General features: G+C 36.6%; 1 protein-coding gene across 1 annotated transcript; it reads left to right on the top strand.

The window, feature by feature from the left end:
• Positions 1–1,017: 1,017 nt before the first annotated feature.
• LOC129476799 (protein FRG1-like) lies at positions 1,018–19,150 on the top strand. The gene is given in 9 exon segments (XM_055269683.2): positions 1,018–1,239; positions 3,375–3,442; positions 7,874–8,021; positions 8,790–8,831; positions 10,807–10,921; positions 13,178–13,279; positions 16,687–16,778; positions 17,758–17,868; positions 19,038–19,150. Coding segments are annotated over 9 exon segments (777 nt in total). The 5' UTR covers positions 1,018–1,177; the 3' UTR covers positions 19,075–19,150.
• Positions 19,151–20,300: the final 1,150 nt, after the last annotated feature.

Raw genomic sequence — 20,300 nt, 5'->3', positions numbered from 1 at the left:
CTGCACATTGAGATGGTTTTGTGTCTGAGTCAGGTTTGAGATGAGCCAATCCTGACTCCATGGTGCCACCAGGGATCTCGAATTTAGTAAGATCTTCGTGGATGCTTGGAACCCAACTGGTCTCCGTTTTCTACTTTAGGGAAAGAGCCATAGCTTGAGTGGGGTGGTTTTGGTGTCACATACGCGATCAATAATACCCACCGTTTTGGTGTCACATACGCCATTAATAATACCCACCGCTGCAGAGGAATCACCGTGGACTACTCGTTTCATCCCATGCTCTTGCTATTGATCCCTCTCACCTCTTTACTGATTTCATTCAAATTCTTCAGCGGCCACAGGACCCCGACTTGCCTTCTCTATCCTGGTTCCCATCACTCTGCTTTACAGGCCCGGCCTGCTCGCTACTCTTCACACCAGCGCTGCAGGGCTCCTTCCACGCCTCCGCCCTGTTTCCTCCATCAGACAGGACTAGCTTCCTCCATCTCTGTCCGGCAAAACCTGCCCAGCCTTCAAGAACCTCCTCAGATGCCACCTCTACGATTAGGCTTTTTCCTGATCCGAGCCTGTAACACGCGCCACCATAACTCTCCATCTCAGCCCACATTCCCACAGCACTCGCGACGTCCGCGCCCTCGACATGGCGCTTCATTCTATTTTAGGGTATTTCCTGCTTGTTTCCTGCACACACAGTCGCGCGAGGCACAGCCCCGAGTGACCAGCGCACGAGTGGCCCGCGCTTCCAGCCGCGCCGCCGCAGGCCGGCAAGGGCAGCCTCTGCGGCTTCCCGCCCCCGCGGGGACCGTCGCCAGCCGGCAGCTCTAGCGGGAGGCAGTTCCACAGCGCCCCAGGCAGCCCCGCCACTTTCAGCACTAACGCCTCGGGCGGGCTTTCCCCACATCTGGGAGGCACGAATCCTCAGGGGCTCCTCGAGAGGGCGCCAGGGAGCAGCTGCGTGCCGACACCTTTCCGCCCTCTGCGGCCGCCATAGCTCCCCCCACCTCCCCGCCGGCGGAAACCCGGAAGTTTGGTGAAGATGAAGGGTTCTGGACAGACGTAGCATGTCAGGGAGTTTACTTCGCCTCCACTTCTGTTCCTCCTCGCCCTGGTGCTGCTCCGGGTCACATACTCGTCCTGATCCAGCTTCAGCCTCTCCGCGCAGAAGTCTCCTGGAGCCATGGCCGAGTGCTCTTATGTGAAGTCTACCAAGCTCGTGCTCAAGGGAAACAAGGCGAAGAGGTGGGTGCTGCAGCTCCGGCGGGAGCCTCCTCCGTTCTTTTCGGATGCACTCCACCCCCGCGAGTCCGGTGGAAGCCATGGCGCGGAGAGCCGGCTTTGTGGCCTCCCAGGCTTCGCCCTGGCCCCTGTCCGGGCTGGACGGAGGCCGGACCGCGGTTCCTGGTGCCTGTGCAGAGAGGGGCAGCCTCCTGCACAGACGACCCTGGAAACAGGATAGACGGGCGGGTCCCACGAGTTTGGGTCCCCTGAGGCATCTCTCCAGGCCTCTGCCTGGTAGTTCTGCGTTAGTCTGATCTCGTAGTTCATCACAGTAACTTCTTTTATTAGGGATTATTCTTTTCTCCATTGTCTCTTCCTGGAAAAATTGTTGATTAATTTTTTCTAAGCTAATATGTAGAGTGAAACCAGGATGAATCACACAGTGGTTGAGGCATATATGGGCTTTGACAGATTTATGTGCTGGAACCTGCACTTTGTCATTTACTGATTTTGTAATTTGTGGCAAATTGGTTAATATGTCTGAACTTCCATTTACTCATTAAGAGATCAAATATCTTTGAACCTTCGTTTACACATTTATGCTTTCAGACCATTTGTCTGACACCTTTAGAAGACTGAGGATTAAATGAGAGATCATATATGCAGTAAATAAATTTAGCCAAATACGAGGAGGAGGTCGTAGTGGTAATTTATTAGCTCTTTAGGAGAAAAATAACCTGTGCACTCATATCCCCACTTCTTTTTTAACTGGCAGATTTGCCTGAGGTTGACTGTACATACAATATTGAGCATTTCCTCCTGGTCTCCGTGATAAACAGAGGTTTTGATATTTTTAGGCGAGATGGAAAGAAAGTATCAAGGAGTGAGCCGAAGCCACTGCACTTGAGAACCCTCTCGAGGAGTCTGGCCTCATGAAGATGCCAGAATAAATATCAGGTATATCCTGAATGAATGTGAGATTTTCACTCTGTGAATTTCCTGTGAGGAATGGTGAGTTATCTTCTGATAACTTTATGACGAAAATGCAGACAAGAGTGTCTTAAGATTATCGTAATGATCATAATTAATGCTTATATAGCACTTTCGATGTGCCAAGAAATTGTTGTAGGCACTTTGCACATTAACTTTTTTCAAATCGCTCTTGGTTTTTTATTTTTTTATTGAGATGTAATTCATAAATATAAAATTCACCCTTTTGTACGGTCAGTGGTTTTTAGTATATATTCAAGAGGTTTACCACTGTCTAGTTGCTCAGTATTTTCATCATCTCAGAAGGAAATCTCTTCCTACCCATTAGAGCAGTCACATCCCATCCTCCCCCTCTCCTACTCCGTGGCAACCACTAGTCTGCTATCTATGTGAAATTGCCTATTCTGAATATTTCCTAAGAAATCATGCAACATGCGGCCTTTTGTATCTGGCTTCTTTCACTTATAACATTCTTGAGGTCCATCATTGTTGTAGCACTTGTTACTTTTCATGGCTGCAGAGTATTTCATTGTATGGATGTCACATTTTATTCATCCACTCATCAGTTAATGAACATTTAGGTTGTTTCCCATTTTTGACTATTGTGACTAATGCTAGTATGAATATTCTTTTGTAAGTATTTTTGTGGGTGTATGTTTTCATTTCCCTTGGGTGTACATACTTAGGAGTAAAATTGCTGGGTCATATGGTAACTCTTTGACTTTTTGAGGAACCCCAATCTGTTTCCTGTAGATGCTGCACCATTTTACATTTCCACCAGCAATGTGTGAAGATACATATTACCTCTTAATCCTCACAATAGCCTTAAGAGCTAAGTTATTATCCTAATTTTTTAAGTGGGGAAACTGTCTCACAGAGAGATTCAGTACGTTTTCCAAAAATCACAGAGCTAAGAAGTGACAGGATCAGGATTTAAAATCTGGCAGTGTGGCTCTACAATCTGCTTTGAACTTTAACATAATATGTACAAAGCCTGAAGCAACTTATCAGTACTGTATTTAAGAGGGTGTAGCAATGTAAGTCTTCCTAAATCAATAATTTATAAATGAAACAGCTTAAAAGACTTCCACGTTTCAATCTTATGATATTTATTTATCATACAAATCAATATACCTAAACTCATCTATATAAATTATGTCCTGTAGTAAGAAGAAAAAGAGCAAAGATAAGAGAAAAAGAGAAGAAGATGAAGAAACCCAGCTTGATATTGTTGGTGAGTCAGTTTTCAGTGCTCTATTCTGAAAAAAGTTAACATTTATTGAGATCTCATTGAAAATATTTTCCTAGTTCGAAATTTATGATGTATTCATATTTGTCTTAAAGTGCTTAAATATTACCTACAGTTGTAAATTCCATTTATTCTTTAGCACAGTTGATGCTACTGATGCCTTTACTTCATTATCAGAACAGAGCACAGGAGAGAAGAATTACAACTCTCTGACTTAGTAGGCACCATTAGACTGCTTAATAGCGGGAGATTCTGATACATAATTTTAAAGGCTTAATGTAAATGTTATTCAACCAAATATATTTTACAAGTTATTTTCTTTGAACATGTATACATTTTAGTTGTAGATGTCAGTTGTCTCTTAAGCGAAGTATCTTCACAGGAAGAATTATTTTCTGAACTCTGAAATGAATGAAAATTTTAAATACAACATCAGGGTAGCCTGTAAATGATACTAGAAATAAACTGACCCAAACACACTTAACCAGCCTATTTTCTGTTTAGTTCTTTCCATACTTTTTTTTTTCTCTGTCAAAACTTGGCAAGTTGCATTTTGAATCTTCATAAATTATGGTAGCTTAAAAAATATATAAAATATAGAATGGTATAAAGCTAATGTTCTGGAAGAATCATTGCTTCTGAAATGGTAAATCAACAATTCTAAAATTAGGGTAAATATCTAGGGTAGATATGTAGATGTGGAATTGCTGTGTCAAAGCATAGGTGAATGTTTAACTATATAAGAAACTGCCAAAAATTTTCTATAGTGGTTGTGCCATTTTACCCTCCCACCAAGAATGAATTAGTGCTCCAGTTACATCTTTGCCAAGAGTTGATGGTGTTATCAGTCTTTTCTCCCAAACTGAGTTTTACCTTTTCTGTTTCTTAATGGTGGTTTTTGGATGGACAGCTTTTTTCTTTTTTTTTTTAGATGGAGTCTCTCTCTGTCGCCCAGGCTGGAGGGCAGTGGCGCGATCTTCGTTCACTGTAAGCTCCACCTCCTGGATTCAGGCCATTCTCCTGCCTCAGCCTCCCAAGTAGCTGAGACTACAGGCACCCACCACCACGCCCATCTAATTTTTTGTGTTTTTCGTAGCGATGGGGTTTCACCATGTTAGCCAGGATGGTCAGAAGCTTTTAATTTTTATAGAGCTTAGTTTATTTTTTTTTTTGTTTTGTGGTTACTGCCTTATCTCTTTGATCTAAGAGATCTTTGCTTACCCCAAAGTCAGGAAAATATTCTACATTGTCTTTTAGAGGCATCATAGTTTTAGTTTTTACATTAAATCTGTCATTAATCTCAAATTAATTTTTGGCATGGTGTAAGTTCAGTTTCAAGATTTACTTTTTTTTTTTAACATCTTGATAGCCATTTGTGCCAGCACCACTGGTGTTTTCTTTTTGCATTAATCCAGTTTGGTATCTTCATAAAAAATCAATTAACTTTCTATGTATTGGTCTATTTCTGGACTCTGTTCTATTGATTGTCTGTTTTTCTGTTAGTAAACACTGCTTTTTCACAGCTAAAACCCCAGAGTGGCACCGTTAAGTATTATGTTATGTTACTTTAGTCGTTAAACATATAAGCATACCTCCAAAGGTTGAATGTAGGCCAATTGCAGAAAATAGGCAGAATGCTCACATTTAATTCTTGATGATACTATATTTAGCTTTCTTATTCTTTGAAATCTCATTGAGAAAAAATATTGGCATCTGCTCAAAGTAATTTTTTCAGTTGACAATATTGTAAGTAATGTTATTGTATCATTTCCCTACTTGGACAGAGTGTGAAAATTTTGAGGAGCTTGTCCGCCAGAAATTTCTTCTTCATTTGCAAAACATTAATGAGATATTATATTTCAATGATTTTATTTAATATTAAGTGTACTTGGTGAACATGGCATAGAACATACAAAATAAATCTAATTTAAAATCATTAACTATTACATTTATAAGAAAGACTTGCTGATCATAACACTGTTGATAGTGATTCTGAATAAAGCATTATTTCTTTTCCTGAAAACGATTGTAGCTATAACTCAAGCATCTAAATTGCCATTAGTTTTACTGCTTTCTAATCATCTTTAGCTGAAATTTGAACTTTGATTAATTTTCTTTTTCTCCTTTGGTTTTGTGTGTGTGTGGAGGTAAAATATACAAAATATAGAATTTGCCAGTTTTTCTATTTTTACTGTACACTTCAGTGGCATTTAAATACATGCACCATTTTACCTTCCCACCAGCATTGCACAGGGTTTCAGTTTCTCCACATCCTGCCCAACATTTGTTTTTCTGGTTTTTTTGGTTTCTGTTTTTTGTTTGTTTGTTTTGATAATAGCTATTCTAATGGGTGTGAAGTGGTATTGCATTTTGGTTTTGACTTACATTTCCCTAGTTACTGGTGATGTTGAGCGTCTTTTCAAGTGCTTATTGGCCATTTGTGTATCATCTTTGGAGCAATGTTTGTGTACATCCTTTGCCCAGTTTTGAATTGTGGTATTTGTCTTTCTGGAGTTCTCTATATAGTGTGGATATTAATTCCTTATACTGTATGTAGTTTACAAATATTTTCTCCATTCTCTGGGTTGCCTTTTACTCTGTTGACAGTGGTTCTTGATGCACAAAAGTTTTTAATTCTGATAAAGTCCAGTTTGTCTATGTTTTCTTTTGTTGCCTGTGCCTTTGATGTTCTATACAAGAAATCACTGCCAAATCCATTGTCATGAAGCTTTTCCCATTTTCTTCTAAAAGCTTTCTAACTTTAGCTCTTATATTTAGGTCTTTGGTCTATTTTAAGTTACTTTTTGTATTTGGTGTTAGATAAGGGTCCAACTTAATTTTAGCTAAAATTTTATGTATTTTAAAATTGATTATGAAAAGCATGAAATGTTTAGTTGAATGGAAAATTTTGTGCAGTGGAATTAACTGAATCTTTAAAACCTTTTTATTATGGAAATATCCAAACTATTCCATACATAGAATATAATGAATCCCCCATGTGCCCAGGCCCCAGCATTAATTATCAATATTTTGCCAATCTCATTGCATTTACATACACACCCACACACACATTTTTTCCTAGAAAATTTTCAGTAAAATCACGGATACTATGTCATTTTACCCATAAGTACATAAATGTACATTTCTTAAAGTTGTATATCTTTCTCTCATCACCTGTTTTGTTCTTTATTTTTATACATTATACTATGTCATTATCAGACCTTGTAAGATTAACAAGAATTCCTTAAAATGTCATATCCAGTTAATGATTGACTCATTTCTACACTAGTTAAAGTACAATTTAGGAGGAGGTTTGAGGATATTTTTTAACATTAAAATATAAACTTTTATAACAATTGCTAAAAATAATTGTTGCTAGAGTCTAACATTTCTATTGGCAAATTGGAAATTAGTATACATAGACATAGATTCTGCTCATTTTGCTTTCAATCTAAAATCATAGTTAAGATTACTGGCCGGGCTTGGTGGCTCACACCTGTAATCCCAGCCCTTTGGGAGGCAGAGGCACGTGGATCACGAGGTCAGGAGTTCAAGACCAGCCTGGCCAATGTGGTGAAACCCCATCTCTACTAAAAATATTAAAAAAATTATTTGGGCATGGTGGCAGGCACCTGTGACCCCAGCTAGTCGGGAAGCTGAGGCAGAGAATTGTTTGAACCCTGGAGTGAGAGGTCGCAGTGAGCCAAGATCGCATCACTCCACTCCAGTATGGGCGACAGAGCAAGACTCCATCTCAAAAAAAAAAAAAGATTACTATGCTAGAAAGTCTTCCTGTAGAGGCATTTTTCAGAAATACTATGATAGGCATTGCCTCTGGAAAGCAGGCATGAATAGATGGCTGGGGTCCATCATGAGAGAGACGGTTCTCCATATATCACTTTGTACCTTCACATGTTGCCTTTTGTTTTGGTCTTTTTTTGAGACAGGACCTTGCTCTGTCACTCAGGCTGGAGTGCAGTGGTGTGATCATAGCTCACTATAACCTTGAACTCCTGGGCTCAAGTGATCCTCTTTCCCACCTCCCCAAGTAGCTGAGATTACAGGCATGCACCCCCATGCCTGGCTGTATGTTGCTATTTTGTGTTTTAAAAACCTAATCCTGACTGTGCTGGTAGTCGCATGAATCTGTGCACATACATGCAAACAAGTACATGTAAAACTGGTGAAATCTGAATAAGGTCCATGGATTATATCAATGTCAGTTTCCTGATTCTGACAGTGTATGATACTTATGCCAGATGTCATCATTGAGACAAAGCGAGTAAAGGATATGTGAGATCTTTGTATTATTTCTTACAACTGCAAAATGAAAAGTTTTTAAAACTAAGTTATAATAACAAAGAACTCTGTATCAAAACTAAATTATAAAGTTGAAGTATCAATTTTATTTTTTAGGAATCTGGTGGACAGTAACAAACTTTGGTGAAATTTCGGGAACCATAGCCATTGAAATGGATGAGGGAATCTATATACATGCACTCAACAACGGTCTTTTTACCCTGGGGGCTCCACACAAAGAAGGTTTGTGTCTGGAAGGAAAGAGGCTGCCACAAATGTAGATTTTAGGACATTCATTCACTTAGGCCAAACTCTAACTAGTTTCAAACATTTTCCAAAGGAACGGAAGCATTGCATTTGACTCTTCCATTTTTTTTTAATTCCTTAATATTCACCAGCCATTGGCAAGTCCCTCTTTCTAATATAAGCATTTGAAAACGTTCCGTATAGTTCCAGAAGAGTATCTTTGGAAATCAAAACAAGATTAATAATTAAAATAGTAAGTGGAAAGAAAAAAGAAAACCTATTTGAGTCAAAATATTTGAATTTCTTTTTTATTCAGACCTATTACCAAAACTAACCTGGGTGCATTTAACAATTTTAAGTTTCCTCATTTTCTTTAGCCCATTAGAGGAAGCACTAATGAGATATGAATTAATTAGAAGATAAAAAGCAGCATCGTTTGGTTAGCAAGGCCATCCCTTGAATAAATGAAAGCATTTAGCTTTTTAAATAATAAGTGCTTATTTATGACTGTATTTTAAAGCATAAAGAGAAGCTATCTCGAAAGTTACTATATAAGCATTATATCTCCCTGTCTTACTCAGTATATAAAGTTAGCACTGTAGTTAAAAGAATATAAAATAGATCTTGATTCCAAAGATACAGTATTACAGTGACATCAGTATATCTGAATAGTCTTACATTTAATTGCAGAAGAAAATAGACACATTTTTAAAGCAAAATAATCTCTTTATATTTATAGCAAATGTCAATTTTATTTTCAGATGTTTTTTCTCCAATAGTTGATGAGTCTTCCAGAGCAGTTTACCGCTGGCACATTATCTGATTCCAGGTGAGCTTATGTTGTAATATAATTAGTAACCAGTTATTTTAAAAATTTAATTGTATTCATTTAAAATTTTATTATCTGTCTTACTTAAGCCCACAGGGTAATTTTGATATAAAAAAGAAATATCTTTTTGAAAAGTAGATTTTGTGATCACTTTTAGTGGATTTCCTGTCAATATATAATGCTAGGCTGGAAAAAAGATATGTAGGTTAAAAAATGAAGATTAATAATTTCACACACCAAATAAGATAGATTAAAAAATCAAATAGTACAAAACCTGGTTCACTGTTGCTATGATATTTAAACTCACTGTTTGGAATTCTAGAGACAAACAGAAAGACTAAAAAAAGGAATATTGTTGAAACCAGCAGAGAATGTTAACAGCATCATAAAGACCAAAAGAATATTTTTACTCACTATTTTTACAGTCATTTTATAAGGTAACCATTTTTATTCTTACCTTGTGCAGAAGTATAGAATGATTCTTTGGGAAAACGATACTTAAAGTGAATTTACATATTTTAGTAATTGGTTACATCAACATGATAATGATTTCTGTTATATAATCATTAACATATAGAGGAGGATAAGTCAATTCTGGCATGCCAGGGGATTCTCAGTAAGGTAAAAGATTAGAAATCATAATTTTAAAAATCACATTTAGATGATTATTCCTGTACTTGTTTTGAAAGTCTGATAAGTATGGTGAAAGACAAAGAATAAAAGCAGAGGAAGAAAAAATTCAGTAGTTTTAAACTGCTTTACAATTGTAAACAAAAAAGGATTATAAAGAAAACTGACAAATGAGGAAAATATTTGCAACAATCTTAATAGGCAGTGAGTTCTTAGTCTTCATGTGTATCTTGTATAGAATTCATAGCACTGAAGACCCCAGTAGAAAAATTGTGAACAGTCAGATCTTAATAGAAAAATGGACAAGGGACATTATCAGATAATGTAAAAACTAAAAAGGAAAGGAAAAGAAAAACAATTGTTATTCTAGTTAACTACTAAAATGCAAATTAATAGGATACTTTTTTTTCCATATCAGGTTTTCAAGTATTTTTTTAGAGTCATAATGTTTAAAAAAAATCCATGATACAAAACATACTCTGTTAATTTGAGGTAAGAATGTAAATGGAAGCAGCATTTTCTGGAAAACAGTTTGATGACATAAGAACTTTATAGTTTATACCCTTTGATCCAATTATTTCTAGGAATTTTCTCTAAGGATAAATCAGTTTTATGTACAGAATAGATGTCAATAGAACTATTTATGATAAGAGAAAAAGTAAGTTTTAGTAATTTATTATTGAACTTTAAAGAGGTATAATTGAAGAATGATGAATTTTGAAAATATATGTTATGTAATATATAAGGTACAATGTTTATATTAAAAAAGCAAAATATAAAACTAAATTTAAAACTGCACTGTCCAATATGGCAACAACTAGTCACATGTAGCTTTTTCTTTTTTGGAATGCACAGAGTCTCACTCTGTCACCCAGGCTGGAGGGCAGTGATGTGATCATAGTAGCTTTTTCTTTTTTGGAATGCACAGAGTCTCACTCTGTCACCCAGGCTGGAGGGCAGTGATGTTATCATAGTTCACTATAACCTCAAAGTTCTGGGCTCAAGCAATCCTCCTGCATCAACCTCCCAAGTAGCTGGTATTGCATGCTCACACCACCATGCCCAGCTAATTTTTTAAATTTTTTGTAGAGATGGGGTCTCACTATGTTGTCCAGGCTGATCTTGAATTTCTTGCCTCAATCAATTCTCCCATTGGCTTCCCAAAGCACAGAGATTACAGGAGTGAGTCACCACTCAGCCACATGCATCTTTTGAACACTTGGAATATTTCCAGTCTGAAATTTTAGATATGTACACACCCACACACATACACATGTCCTGTTTTGATGTTCTATAATTAATTTTCTCTCAGTTTTAAGCTTTTATCTATCTTATTAATGTACAGAATCGCCCTCAAATCTGGCTATGGACAATATCTTGGTATAAATTCAGATGAACTTGTTGTTGGGCGTTCAGATGCAATTGGACCATGAGAACAGTGAGAACCAGTCTTTGAAAATGTAAGTGCTGTTATTGTTTATAAAAACTTCCTGTCAGTTTAACAGAAAGTCTGTAACAATCATAATATATTTAAAAAGAAAAAAGAAAAAGTAGGATGCAATACTATAATACATTAAATTGGAATAAATCAATAAGAACATAGAGCCTTAAAGAGATCTCAAAATAGAGTGCAACAAAAATAGCATTAGTACTTTTGCCCACAATTATTTCTGTGTACCCTTATTGCCTAGATGTGGATCTCATTTCCATTAAAGAACCTGTCAATTTTAGGTCTCAGAGTAGGAAAACAGAATAGTTCCTAAGTATCTTCTTTGTAGCAGAAATCATGGATGCTTTCAGAAACATTAGAGACTGTCAGCGAACAGTGGAGCTAGCTAAGACCAAGTTGTGACGATTTGTGCGTAAAATAAATAATAATAGTTCATTGAAGTAAATTATCTCTAAAAGACTTTCAGTTCATAAGCTTAAAATAGTGTACAAAAAGATAGTTTTAATATAAGAAGATAAAAGATACCTTCTAATTCTTCATTTTAGTAAGTAGACAGTTGTAGTATGTGGATGTTTTGTTAAATCCTTGTTGATACAGAATACATAATTTCCTTTTTCTGTTTGTGTGAGAAGTAAAGATTGAACAAAAATATGTGAGTGCTAAACAGTTTTTAAAAAGTAGATAATTATATCAAAAACAGTAAAGACTAGTGGGCACCATGCAGAACAAATAGAAGATAAGCTCAACATTTGAGTAGCAGCTTTGGTAATATACAATAATGAACTGAAAATAGGAACTCAGCAATGTTTCCTAAGACGACAGATTAAACAAATATCCCACCAGAAAGAGGTAATCACTTAGATTGATTTCCTCATCCCCTACGATAAAATCTTATCAGTGACTTGAAAACTATTTTGACGCAATCCATTAAGAAATGCATTTTTACATTGCAGCCCAGCACACATACATGTATAACTGAAGCAAGAGTGGTGCTTAACAGTACTTACTTATCCATGTGTTATGCACCTTGATATTTCTTATTCTCTTTTACCCCTTCCTCTGTGTGTCTGTGTATATTCCTTCCCCCTCCACCCACCCAATACCATTCAGGAAACACTACATTGATTTCATTACCTGCTAATCTATTGCAACCCCTTTGAGATGATCCTACTAGTTATGATGAAATACTTCTAATAAAACTTACACCAGTAGAAAATGCCAGTATTTCATAAGGCCAGGATGATGACTTAGATAGTACTAATAATACAACACTTTAGGAAAGTTCATTTCATTTTATTTTTAGGAAGGACACTAAGTTTCAAAAATTTTAAATTTAAATGAAAGAGGGTCTTAAAACTCTATTGCAAAAAGGACTCAGCTGAATAATCTGTGGCACAGGTTTAAATCGCCTTGGACCACCCTGCCATGTTCCAGGGCTCACCAGGAGCCATCCAGATGAGAGACCACCCAGCCCTTGTGACTTGACTAAGAAATTAAATCCATGTTATCAGCACGTTTTTAACTGGATGTGATGTAAGGTTAACATATTTTGTAATCATTGTATTTATAAATATTTTGTCTAAGTGTTATGGTATTCCAAGTTTTCCAAAAAAATCAACCAAATACAAGTTATAAATAAACATTATATTTGTTAAGGGAGTTAAGCTAACCAAATTTATAACCCAGATATAGATATACAAGAAAATCAGTTTTTAAAGTTTTGTTTAATAGAAAACAGTGTAATACATCAAACATTAAGCAACTAAATAAGTATATGAATATTTATTTTCACACACAAAACTCCCTCAGACATTGATTCTTAAATTTGAAATACCAAAGGATTGTATATACCTTTTTGTGTTTTCTAATTGTGAAGAAAATAAATTTTACTTAAAATGCTATATTTGAATAAAGTATGCAATCATGATTATGTTCTTGTCTTTAAAGTTAATTTTTCAAACTGAACTAAATCAGCTTTATCTTCAGTAGATCTTTTAGAAAGGAAGTGATCCTACCTTATCTAATTAGAATTTAGTCCTACTAGGAAGATATACTACAAATGTTATTTTGGTAATCTTTGAATAGTAAAATGAAAGGTGATTTTTGTTTCCTTTTCTATATGTTCTTGTATTATATTTTTTCAGGTTTTTCTCTAAGTTATTTTCTGTGATTTTTAAATCAGGGAGGAAAAATTAATTCAGTCTAAACACTTAATGTTTCTTCTACAAGAAGTATCCTCATGGCTATTTTATTTTGTTTCACTTAGGGGAAAATGGCTTTATTGGCCTCAAATAGCTGCTTTATTAGATGCAATGAAACAGGGGACATAGAAGCAAAAAGTGAAACAGCAGAAGAAGAAATGATCAAGGTAACTCAAGGTAACGACATTTTATACCGATGACTACATTCACACATGTGATGTGACTGTATCTCTTTAAAATGTTAAGTCATCATTTACTGTCACTTTAAAGATTTAGTTAATAGATTTTTATAATGTGGTGTTTCAAATAGACTCATTTTTAATTATAAATCCTATAGTTGATGGCTCGTTTATACAATGTGGTAGAGAAATGAGTGCATCTAGGAGCTACCTTGCCATTATCTCCATGGATTAGTATCTTTTTCTGGTAGTTCCGCATGCTGTTTTTAGGCTTTCATGTTCTTGTTTTCTTGCTTGTATTTTAAAATCTAATTTTTAAAATAGATAACATAAACACGTGGTCCAATATTTTCAAATAAAAGCATGTGAAGACATATGCCTGCCATGCGTCTTACTCACCTGTGTCCCAGCTCCTGTTCCTCTTTCCCTTTTTTTATAGCCTCCTAAAATTTCTTTATAAACATATGAATATATTTATAATTTTCAACTATTTTACACTAAAGGTAGCCTCCTCTGTATTCTTCTCGACTTTGATTTTTTTTTTCCTTAAAATTGTATCTTGGAGAGTTTTCTACTATTAATTTAAATTTAGAAAGTTTTCTCTTTTTCTTGCTTTTCCTCTCTTTCTCTTTTTTAACAACCACATAATATTCCATTTTAGGGATGTACCTTTATTTAGTCTCTTATAGATGGAAATTTAGGCTGTTTCCAGTCTTTTGCTCTTATAAACAGTTCTGCAGTACATAACATTGAATATGCATCAATTAGTAGATGTGCAGGTGGACCTGAAGATAAATTTCCAGAAGCAGAATTACCAGGTCAGGGGCATACACATTTGTATTTATGTAATGCTTGAGCTTCTGTGATGATAATCACTCTATGAAACATAAAAAATCAAGACTTCTGGGGCCTTAGCCCTTACATTTTAAAAATATTTTTATTAATAGTACCCGTCTTCTTTGCATTAGGAGAAACATGAATCACATAAAACATTATTTTTATTTTATTTTTAAAATTCGTGTGCATCACTAAGCTGGAAATAAAAATTCCTTATTCCAGGCTAAATTCCCTCATCCATAGTCAGACGTGTTATCCATTGCACCAGTGGCCTGTGCCCTCCCTGATCCTACTGTTTGTTTTACATCATTATAAAAGTTACACAGACGTCTTCATATCAAGGTGAAATTCTAAATAATACTGTTAATATAACCTAGATAAATCAGATAGTTAACTGGAATTTGATGAAAACATTTAAGGCTTAATTTTTTAGACTCACGAAAGCCACTGATCTTTAATGATAAACATATACCACGATGTGTCTAAAGAATAACTCCCCTATTCTTGACACGTGGCTTTTCTGTGTCTTGGCATTCCATCCCAGAACTGAGCAAAGGCACTGATCTTTAATGATAAACATATACCAGGATGTGTCTAAAGAATAACTCCCCCTTCTTGACACATGGTTTTTCTGTTTCTTGGCATTCTGTCCCAGTACTGAGCATCCCAAACCTTGCTTTTTCTGTCTCTGTTGGGAATCACACGTTGCATCCAGTCTGACCCAGAATTGCTCTGTAAGGCATTGTGGGGGCCAGAGTGGAAGCTCTAAGAGACGGTGCAAATGCCTTTTCTAAAATGTCCTTCGTTCTTATAATTAGAGCATAAAAATTTGTGTTACATTTTTCTCTACCAGTGTAATTTAAAAGCATCTATCAAATCACTGTATGTTCTTCATGTTAGATTTCCGGTCATATGTTTGATTTTCTTTTAGAATAGTCTTGATTTCAGATAATTTCAAATCTAAAGCTCAAACAATTTCAATCTAAAATGCAGGTATTTTCTTGGAGAAGTGAAATGTTATATTTTTTCATTGCATGCATCCGGCACATGCGTTGTAATCTTGAATTTCCATAATGCTCCTGTGAGGTGGATGTGAGCTCAGCCTTATAGACAGGAAGACAGCCTCTGACCATCCTTACATCCTCGTGGTTTTTGTCATTCAGTTCATGGAAATCACGGTGATTTCAAGGTGTGGTAAAACAGGATGTGTACCCAGGCCCAGCTGACTCCAGAGGCCACTCTCAGTATTTCATAGCACATTGCTTCCCCGGAAACAGGTCACTGGGGAAATGCAGATGGGTTTGTGACTTACATTTAATTTTATTTATTTATATTTTATTGTATCATGTTTAAATTATTTTTCAGCTGGATATCACAAAAGTGTTATTGAAGGCAACAATTGCAAATATATGTGCAGTGCTTTGCACTTTTATACAAAGATACAAAGATACACAATGATTCCATTTTTCACTAAAGCAATTTTCAGATGAAATACAAAGTTTTCTGGGTCTCTTTGGTTAGTCAAGTACTTGGAAGCTCTGAACAGTAATTATTTAGGACTTTCCTCGTACCATTTAATTGCAGGCTCTTCTAATCTCTGTCGGCCCTTCACCTTTATGACCTTGCCTTATCTACCAGAACACAGATCCCTCTTACTAAAGGTAGCATTGTGTTACAGGCCCTAGCAGGGAATGTTTTCAGGTCTGGGACCCCTCTAAGCAAAACTGTCACAAAGATGTCATTGGCACAAACACGTTATTTGTCATCACTTTCTAAGCAGCCCTGGAACTGGACTCTGGCCACAGAGCTCCCTTAGGAGACATGAGTCCTTACCATTGCCAATTGCCTGTTCTGTGGGTGATCCTAATTGTTGAATGCAGATCAGTTAACTTATAACATGTGATAGTAAACATCTATTCAAACTTAGGAGGATATAAGAAGCTAGTAAAAGAGGTGGTTTCCAATTAATTAAAAACAAGTTGTTTACAGGAGGCTGAGGCAGGAGAATGGCGTGAAACCCGGGGGGCAGAGCCTGCAGTGAGCCGAGATTGTGCCACTGCACTTCAGCCTGGGTGAAAGAGACTCCGTCTCAAGAAAAAAAAAAACAAAAAACTTGTTTAATGTTGAAAGTTTTAATACTTTGATAATAGTCTGTGCAATGTAAAATAGCTATTAAGCTTTCAATCTGATCAAATGAACACTGGTCTAATAGGGATAATTTGATCCTAGTGTATTCACTTGGAGGACAACATTAAATTACTTAATGATTGCTTTATTGCCTAGCAGAATCTGATGTGTAAAATGTTTCTGAAATAATTTTGTCTGTAGTGTTTCTGACACAAGGGCTGAGGAGGAAGCATGTGATGGCACTTACTCATATAGATTATATGTATGAAGTAAAAACACATAGCCAGAACCTGTCTTTTTCTGAATATAGTCGCTCAGTTAATTTTTTCTTTTGCATAAGAAATCATCTCAAATGTTCTTATGTGATACGTAAAGTGGGGAAGGTGGAAGATAAACATATAACCCATTGGATTCTCTTTTCCAGTATCTAGATTAGATCTTGTGCTGAAAGAGAAATCAAGAAAAAAGATGACATTCCAGAAGAAGACAAAGGAAATGTAAAACAATGTGAAATCAATTATGTGTATGTATGCTTTTCCTTTTAGACCTACAGATTTGGCAGTGAAGTGCTTCTCAAAGTGCTTTAAAAATAAATTACCTAATTAGCTGGGGATGGTGCATGCCTATAGGCCCAGCTACTCAGGAGGCTGAGACAAGAGGATTGTTTGAGCCCAGGAGTCAAGGCTGCAGTGAGCCCTGATCACCACTGCATTCCAGCCTGGGCGATAGAGCAAGACCCTGTCTGAAAAAATGAAAACTGATAGACAAGAAGAGGCAATACAATGTAGCCTCTAGGACAGAGCACTGAGCTAAATGCTTTTCTTTTCTTGAGGGTTCAGTTTTCCTAATCATCCTACCATCTCCCAAAGCTAGTCACTGGGGTTAGTCAATCTCTCTATCCATTCATAGAATGGGCGTGATGCCAGTCAAAGGCTGTGCTATGGCCAGGACACAGGGGCTCCAGCCAGCATGCCCTAATAGAAGTGGGACCTTGTGCTACCCAGTCAATGAGTGGCCCTCCTCTTGAGAGGTCACGAAGGTCATCTTTGTTGTTCAAAAGCTCCAACTTATTGAAAAATGTACAATTAAACTTTTTTTTTCTTCCCCAAGATGGAGTCTCGCTCTGTCCCCCAGACTGAATTGCGGTGCCACGATCGCAGCTCATCACAGACTCTGCCTCCCAGGTTCATGTGATTCTCCTGCCTCAGCCTCCCGAGTAGCTGCGACTACAGGCGCACGCCACTACACTCGGCTAATTTTTGTATTTTTAGTAGAGACGGGGTTTCACCACGTTGGCCAGGCTGTTCTGGAACTCCTGATCTCGAGTGATCCTCCTACCTTGGCCTCCCAAAGTGCTGGGATTGCAGGTGTGAGCCACTGCGCCTGGCCTACAATTAGACTTTTATAATAAGTGAAAATAATTAACAGTATTTATAAATTTAATAGTAAATATGTATAATCAGAGTTTGAGGTATTTTTCAATGAAGACATTTTCTTTGCAGAAAGAAATTTCAGAGCTTCCAAGACCACAAACTTAAAATAAGTAAAGAAGACAGTAAAATTCTTAAAAAGGCTCAGAAAGATGGATTTTTGCATGAGACCCTTCTGGACAGGTAGCTATTTACTTATTTTCACTACTTTCAGTATCCAATAGAAATGGCATGTAGAAAACCTGTATTCTCTTAAATTACTGTAGTTTTCACATTTTTGTCTTTATTTCTAATTTATGATTGTGGCAATATTACCTAGAGAGGACATCATGAGTTTGGGAAAAGACTGTCAAGAAACAATATCTAAAAATTATAACCGATTCTAAATATATACTTAAAGAAATTCAGGATTGACTGTACCTACTTCATAAATTTATCATTATCTTTTTATAACTATTAGAACCAGAGTTAGAAAGAAGCAGTTTGACTAATATAAAAATTATGTGGATTCTGTTAGAGTAGTTCAGGTTCCTTAAAATAAGCATAGATCAACTAAAAAACTAAGTATAAAAGCTAAACAAGTGAAATTGGAGCAGTTTTAAGATTTTGAAGAGTGCAGGATGTTTATCATAGCACATTATTAATATTTATTACTCTTCCTATGTAGATAAATAAGGTCCTAGATTTGCAACATAGAAAAATCAGGTAGAGACGTTTAGCTGTTAGTGTACAAGTATAAATCAATTAAGTGACAGATTTTGATAATCACCAGCTGCTCATTCAAGTCCTATGTTGCAGAGTTACTCTTACCCTTTTTATACGTCACTTGATAAAGGCAATGTTTAATTACGTATTTCCTGTTAACTAGCTGGTAGAGTTCATACCTAAAGTCAGTAACTAATGTTAAGAATTTTTTCCAGCTGAGCAAATGAATATGTATCTAGTTGTAAGAAATCAAGAAAAGGACATAAAATATAATCAGGATGTGGACTCTAAAACGGAATATGCTGTATGTCCTGTAACTTTTATCACTTGTAATAATACAGCATTCTTACCCTGTTAAATGGAAATTTAAAGCACCCCTAAATTCTGGAATAATTAAAATTGCTATTTGGATTGAAAAAGCCCTTAGGCAACATTTATTGAATATTAGGAAATAACTTTTATAAGATTAGAATCCATTTTTTATAGAAACCAAATTTAAAAGTATACATATTTTAGTATAAGTGTTGTGGTGATGTAATAACCAAAATTGAACACACAGTTTTAAAGCTTTTTATATTTAGTAGCAGTTGAATATATATGGCATGTTTTACATAGATTAGTTTTACTAATTTTCTTTGTTTAAACAGGAGAACCAAATTGAAAGCCGACAGATACTGCAAGTGACTGGGATTTTTGTTTCTGCTTTATCTTTTTGTGTTTTTTTTCTGAATAAAATATTCAGAGGAAATGCTTTTACAGAGTTCTTGAGTTGTTGTGAAATGATTGTTTAGCTAGTAGCTAGTTTAACAGGATTAAACAAGTCTAATCAGGATTCTTCATGGATGTACTTTTTACCTAACTACAGTTTTTCACATGGAAATGAAACTTAGAGTACAAACTTAACGTACCACAGAATTTTTTTCTGGATTTCCTGTCCTGAAGCATGAAGTGTAATGGAAACCAATTCTTCCTGCGCTACTTGTGGAATCTGTCTTACTGGATCATAGTCTTACTTTACTTTATATGATGGATGCTTAATCAGTGCCTTTAATAGGAAGTTAGAAACTCCCAATCCGATCAACAAGGCTTTGGTTCTACCTCCTAAGTACTACCCAGATCACAGACAATTCAAAGATCAGAACTAGGGGCTGGGCAGAGAGGACCAATCATCTATTAGGGAGTGGGACAGAGAGTGGAAACATTGCAAAGGAGCAAGTAGGCTCAGAACAGAGGGGAGAGTAGTACTGGGGAAGCTCCTTGCTGAGGACAGGTTATCCACAGTGGATATATCTGTGACGCGTTTGTCCTCGTGGGCTGGAATGGAAGCTGATAAAGAAATTCAGACGCTACGTGTTGCTTAGGTCTGCTTTGTTGAAGCCTGTTTCAGAGTTCCTAAGCACAATATTCCCATGGCATCTAATCCCAGTGAGTGCTCCAAATCCAGGCTGTGTATCAGATGCCACGGTAAATTCTGCCTCAGGACTGAGGTTGGTTCAAGCATCTGGATGATGTCAAAAGTCCACGTTGTGTGCTGGCCTAACCTGAAAGACCCTATCTAGTTCTAGCCTTTAAATTCCTTCTGTCACCAAATCTAGAGTTACATGGCATCTGTACAAGCTAGGTAGCTGCGGCACGGGATCAGCCCTATAAAGGAGCTTTTGGAGCTTTTGTTGTAGGTCTAGCTTCAACTTGGCACTCCAGTTCCAATAGCTGGACTTTCTCTCATCGTGTGTTCTGATCCTTGGATTGGGAACAAAGTAACCACTCCGATCCCACAAAGCAGTGGTTCCGGTTCCCAACTGCTGACTATTTTGCCTCCCAGGCGACATTTTTGGTTTTCAGAGCTGGAATACGGTGTTAGAGGGTAGAGGCTAGGGATGCTGTGAAGCATGTGGCAGAATCCTGTTCCG

This window comes from Symphalangus syndactylus, chromosome Y (assembly GCF_028878055.3).
Source record: "Symphalangus syndactylus isolate Jambi chromosome Y, NHGRI_mSymSyn1-v2.1_pri, whole genome shotgun sequence".
In the NCBI taxonomy this organism is placed as follows: domain Eukaryota; kingdom Metazoa; phylum Chordata; class Mammalia; order Primates; family Hylobatidae; genus Symphalangus; species Symphalangus syndactylus.
The sequence above is the reverse complement of the archived record's forward strand: the minus strand, read 5'-3'. Positions and strand labels throughout refer to the sequence as shown.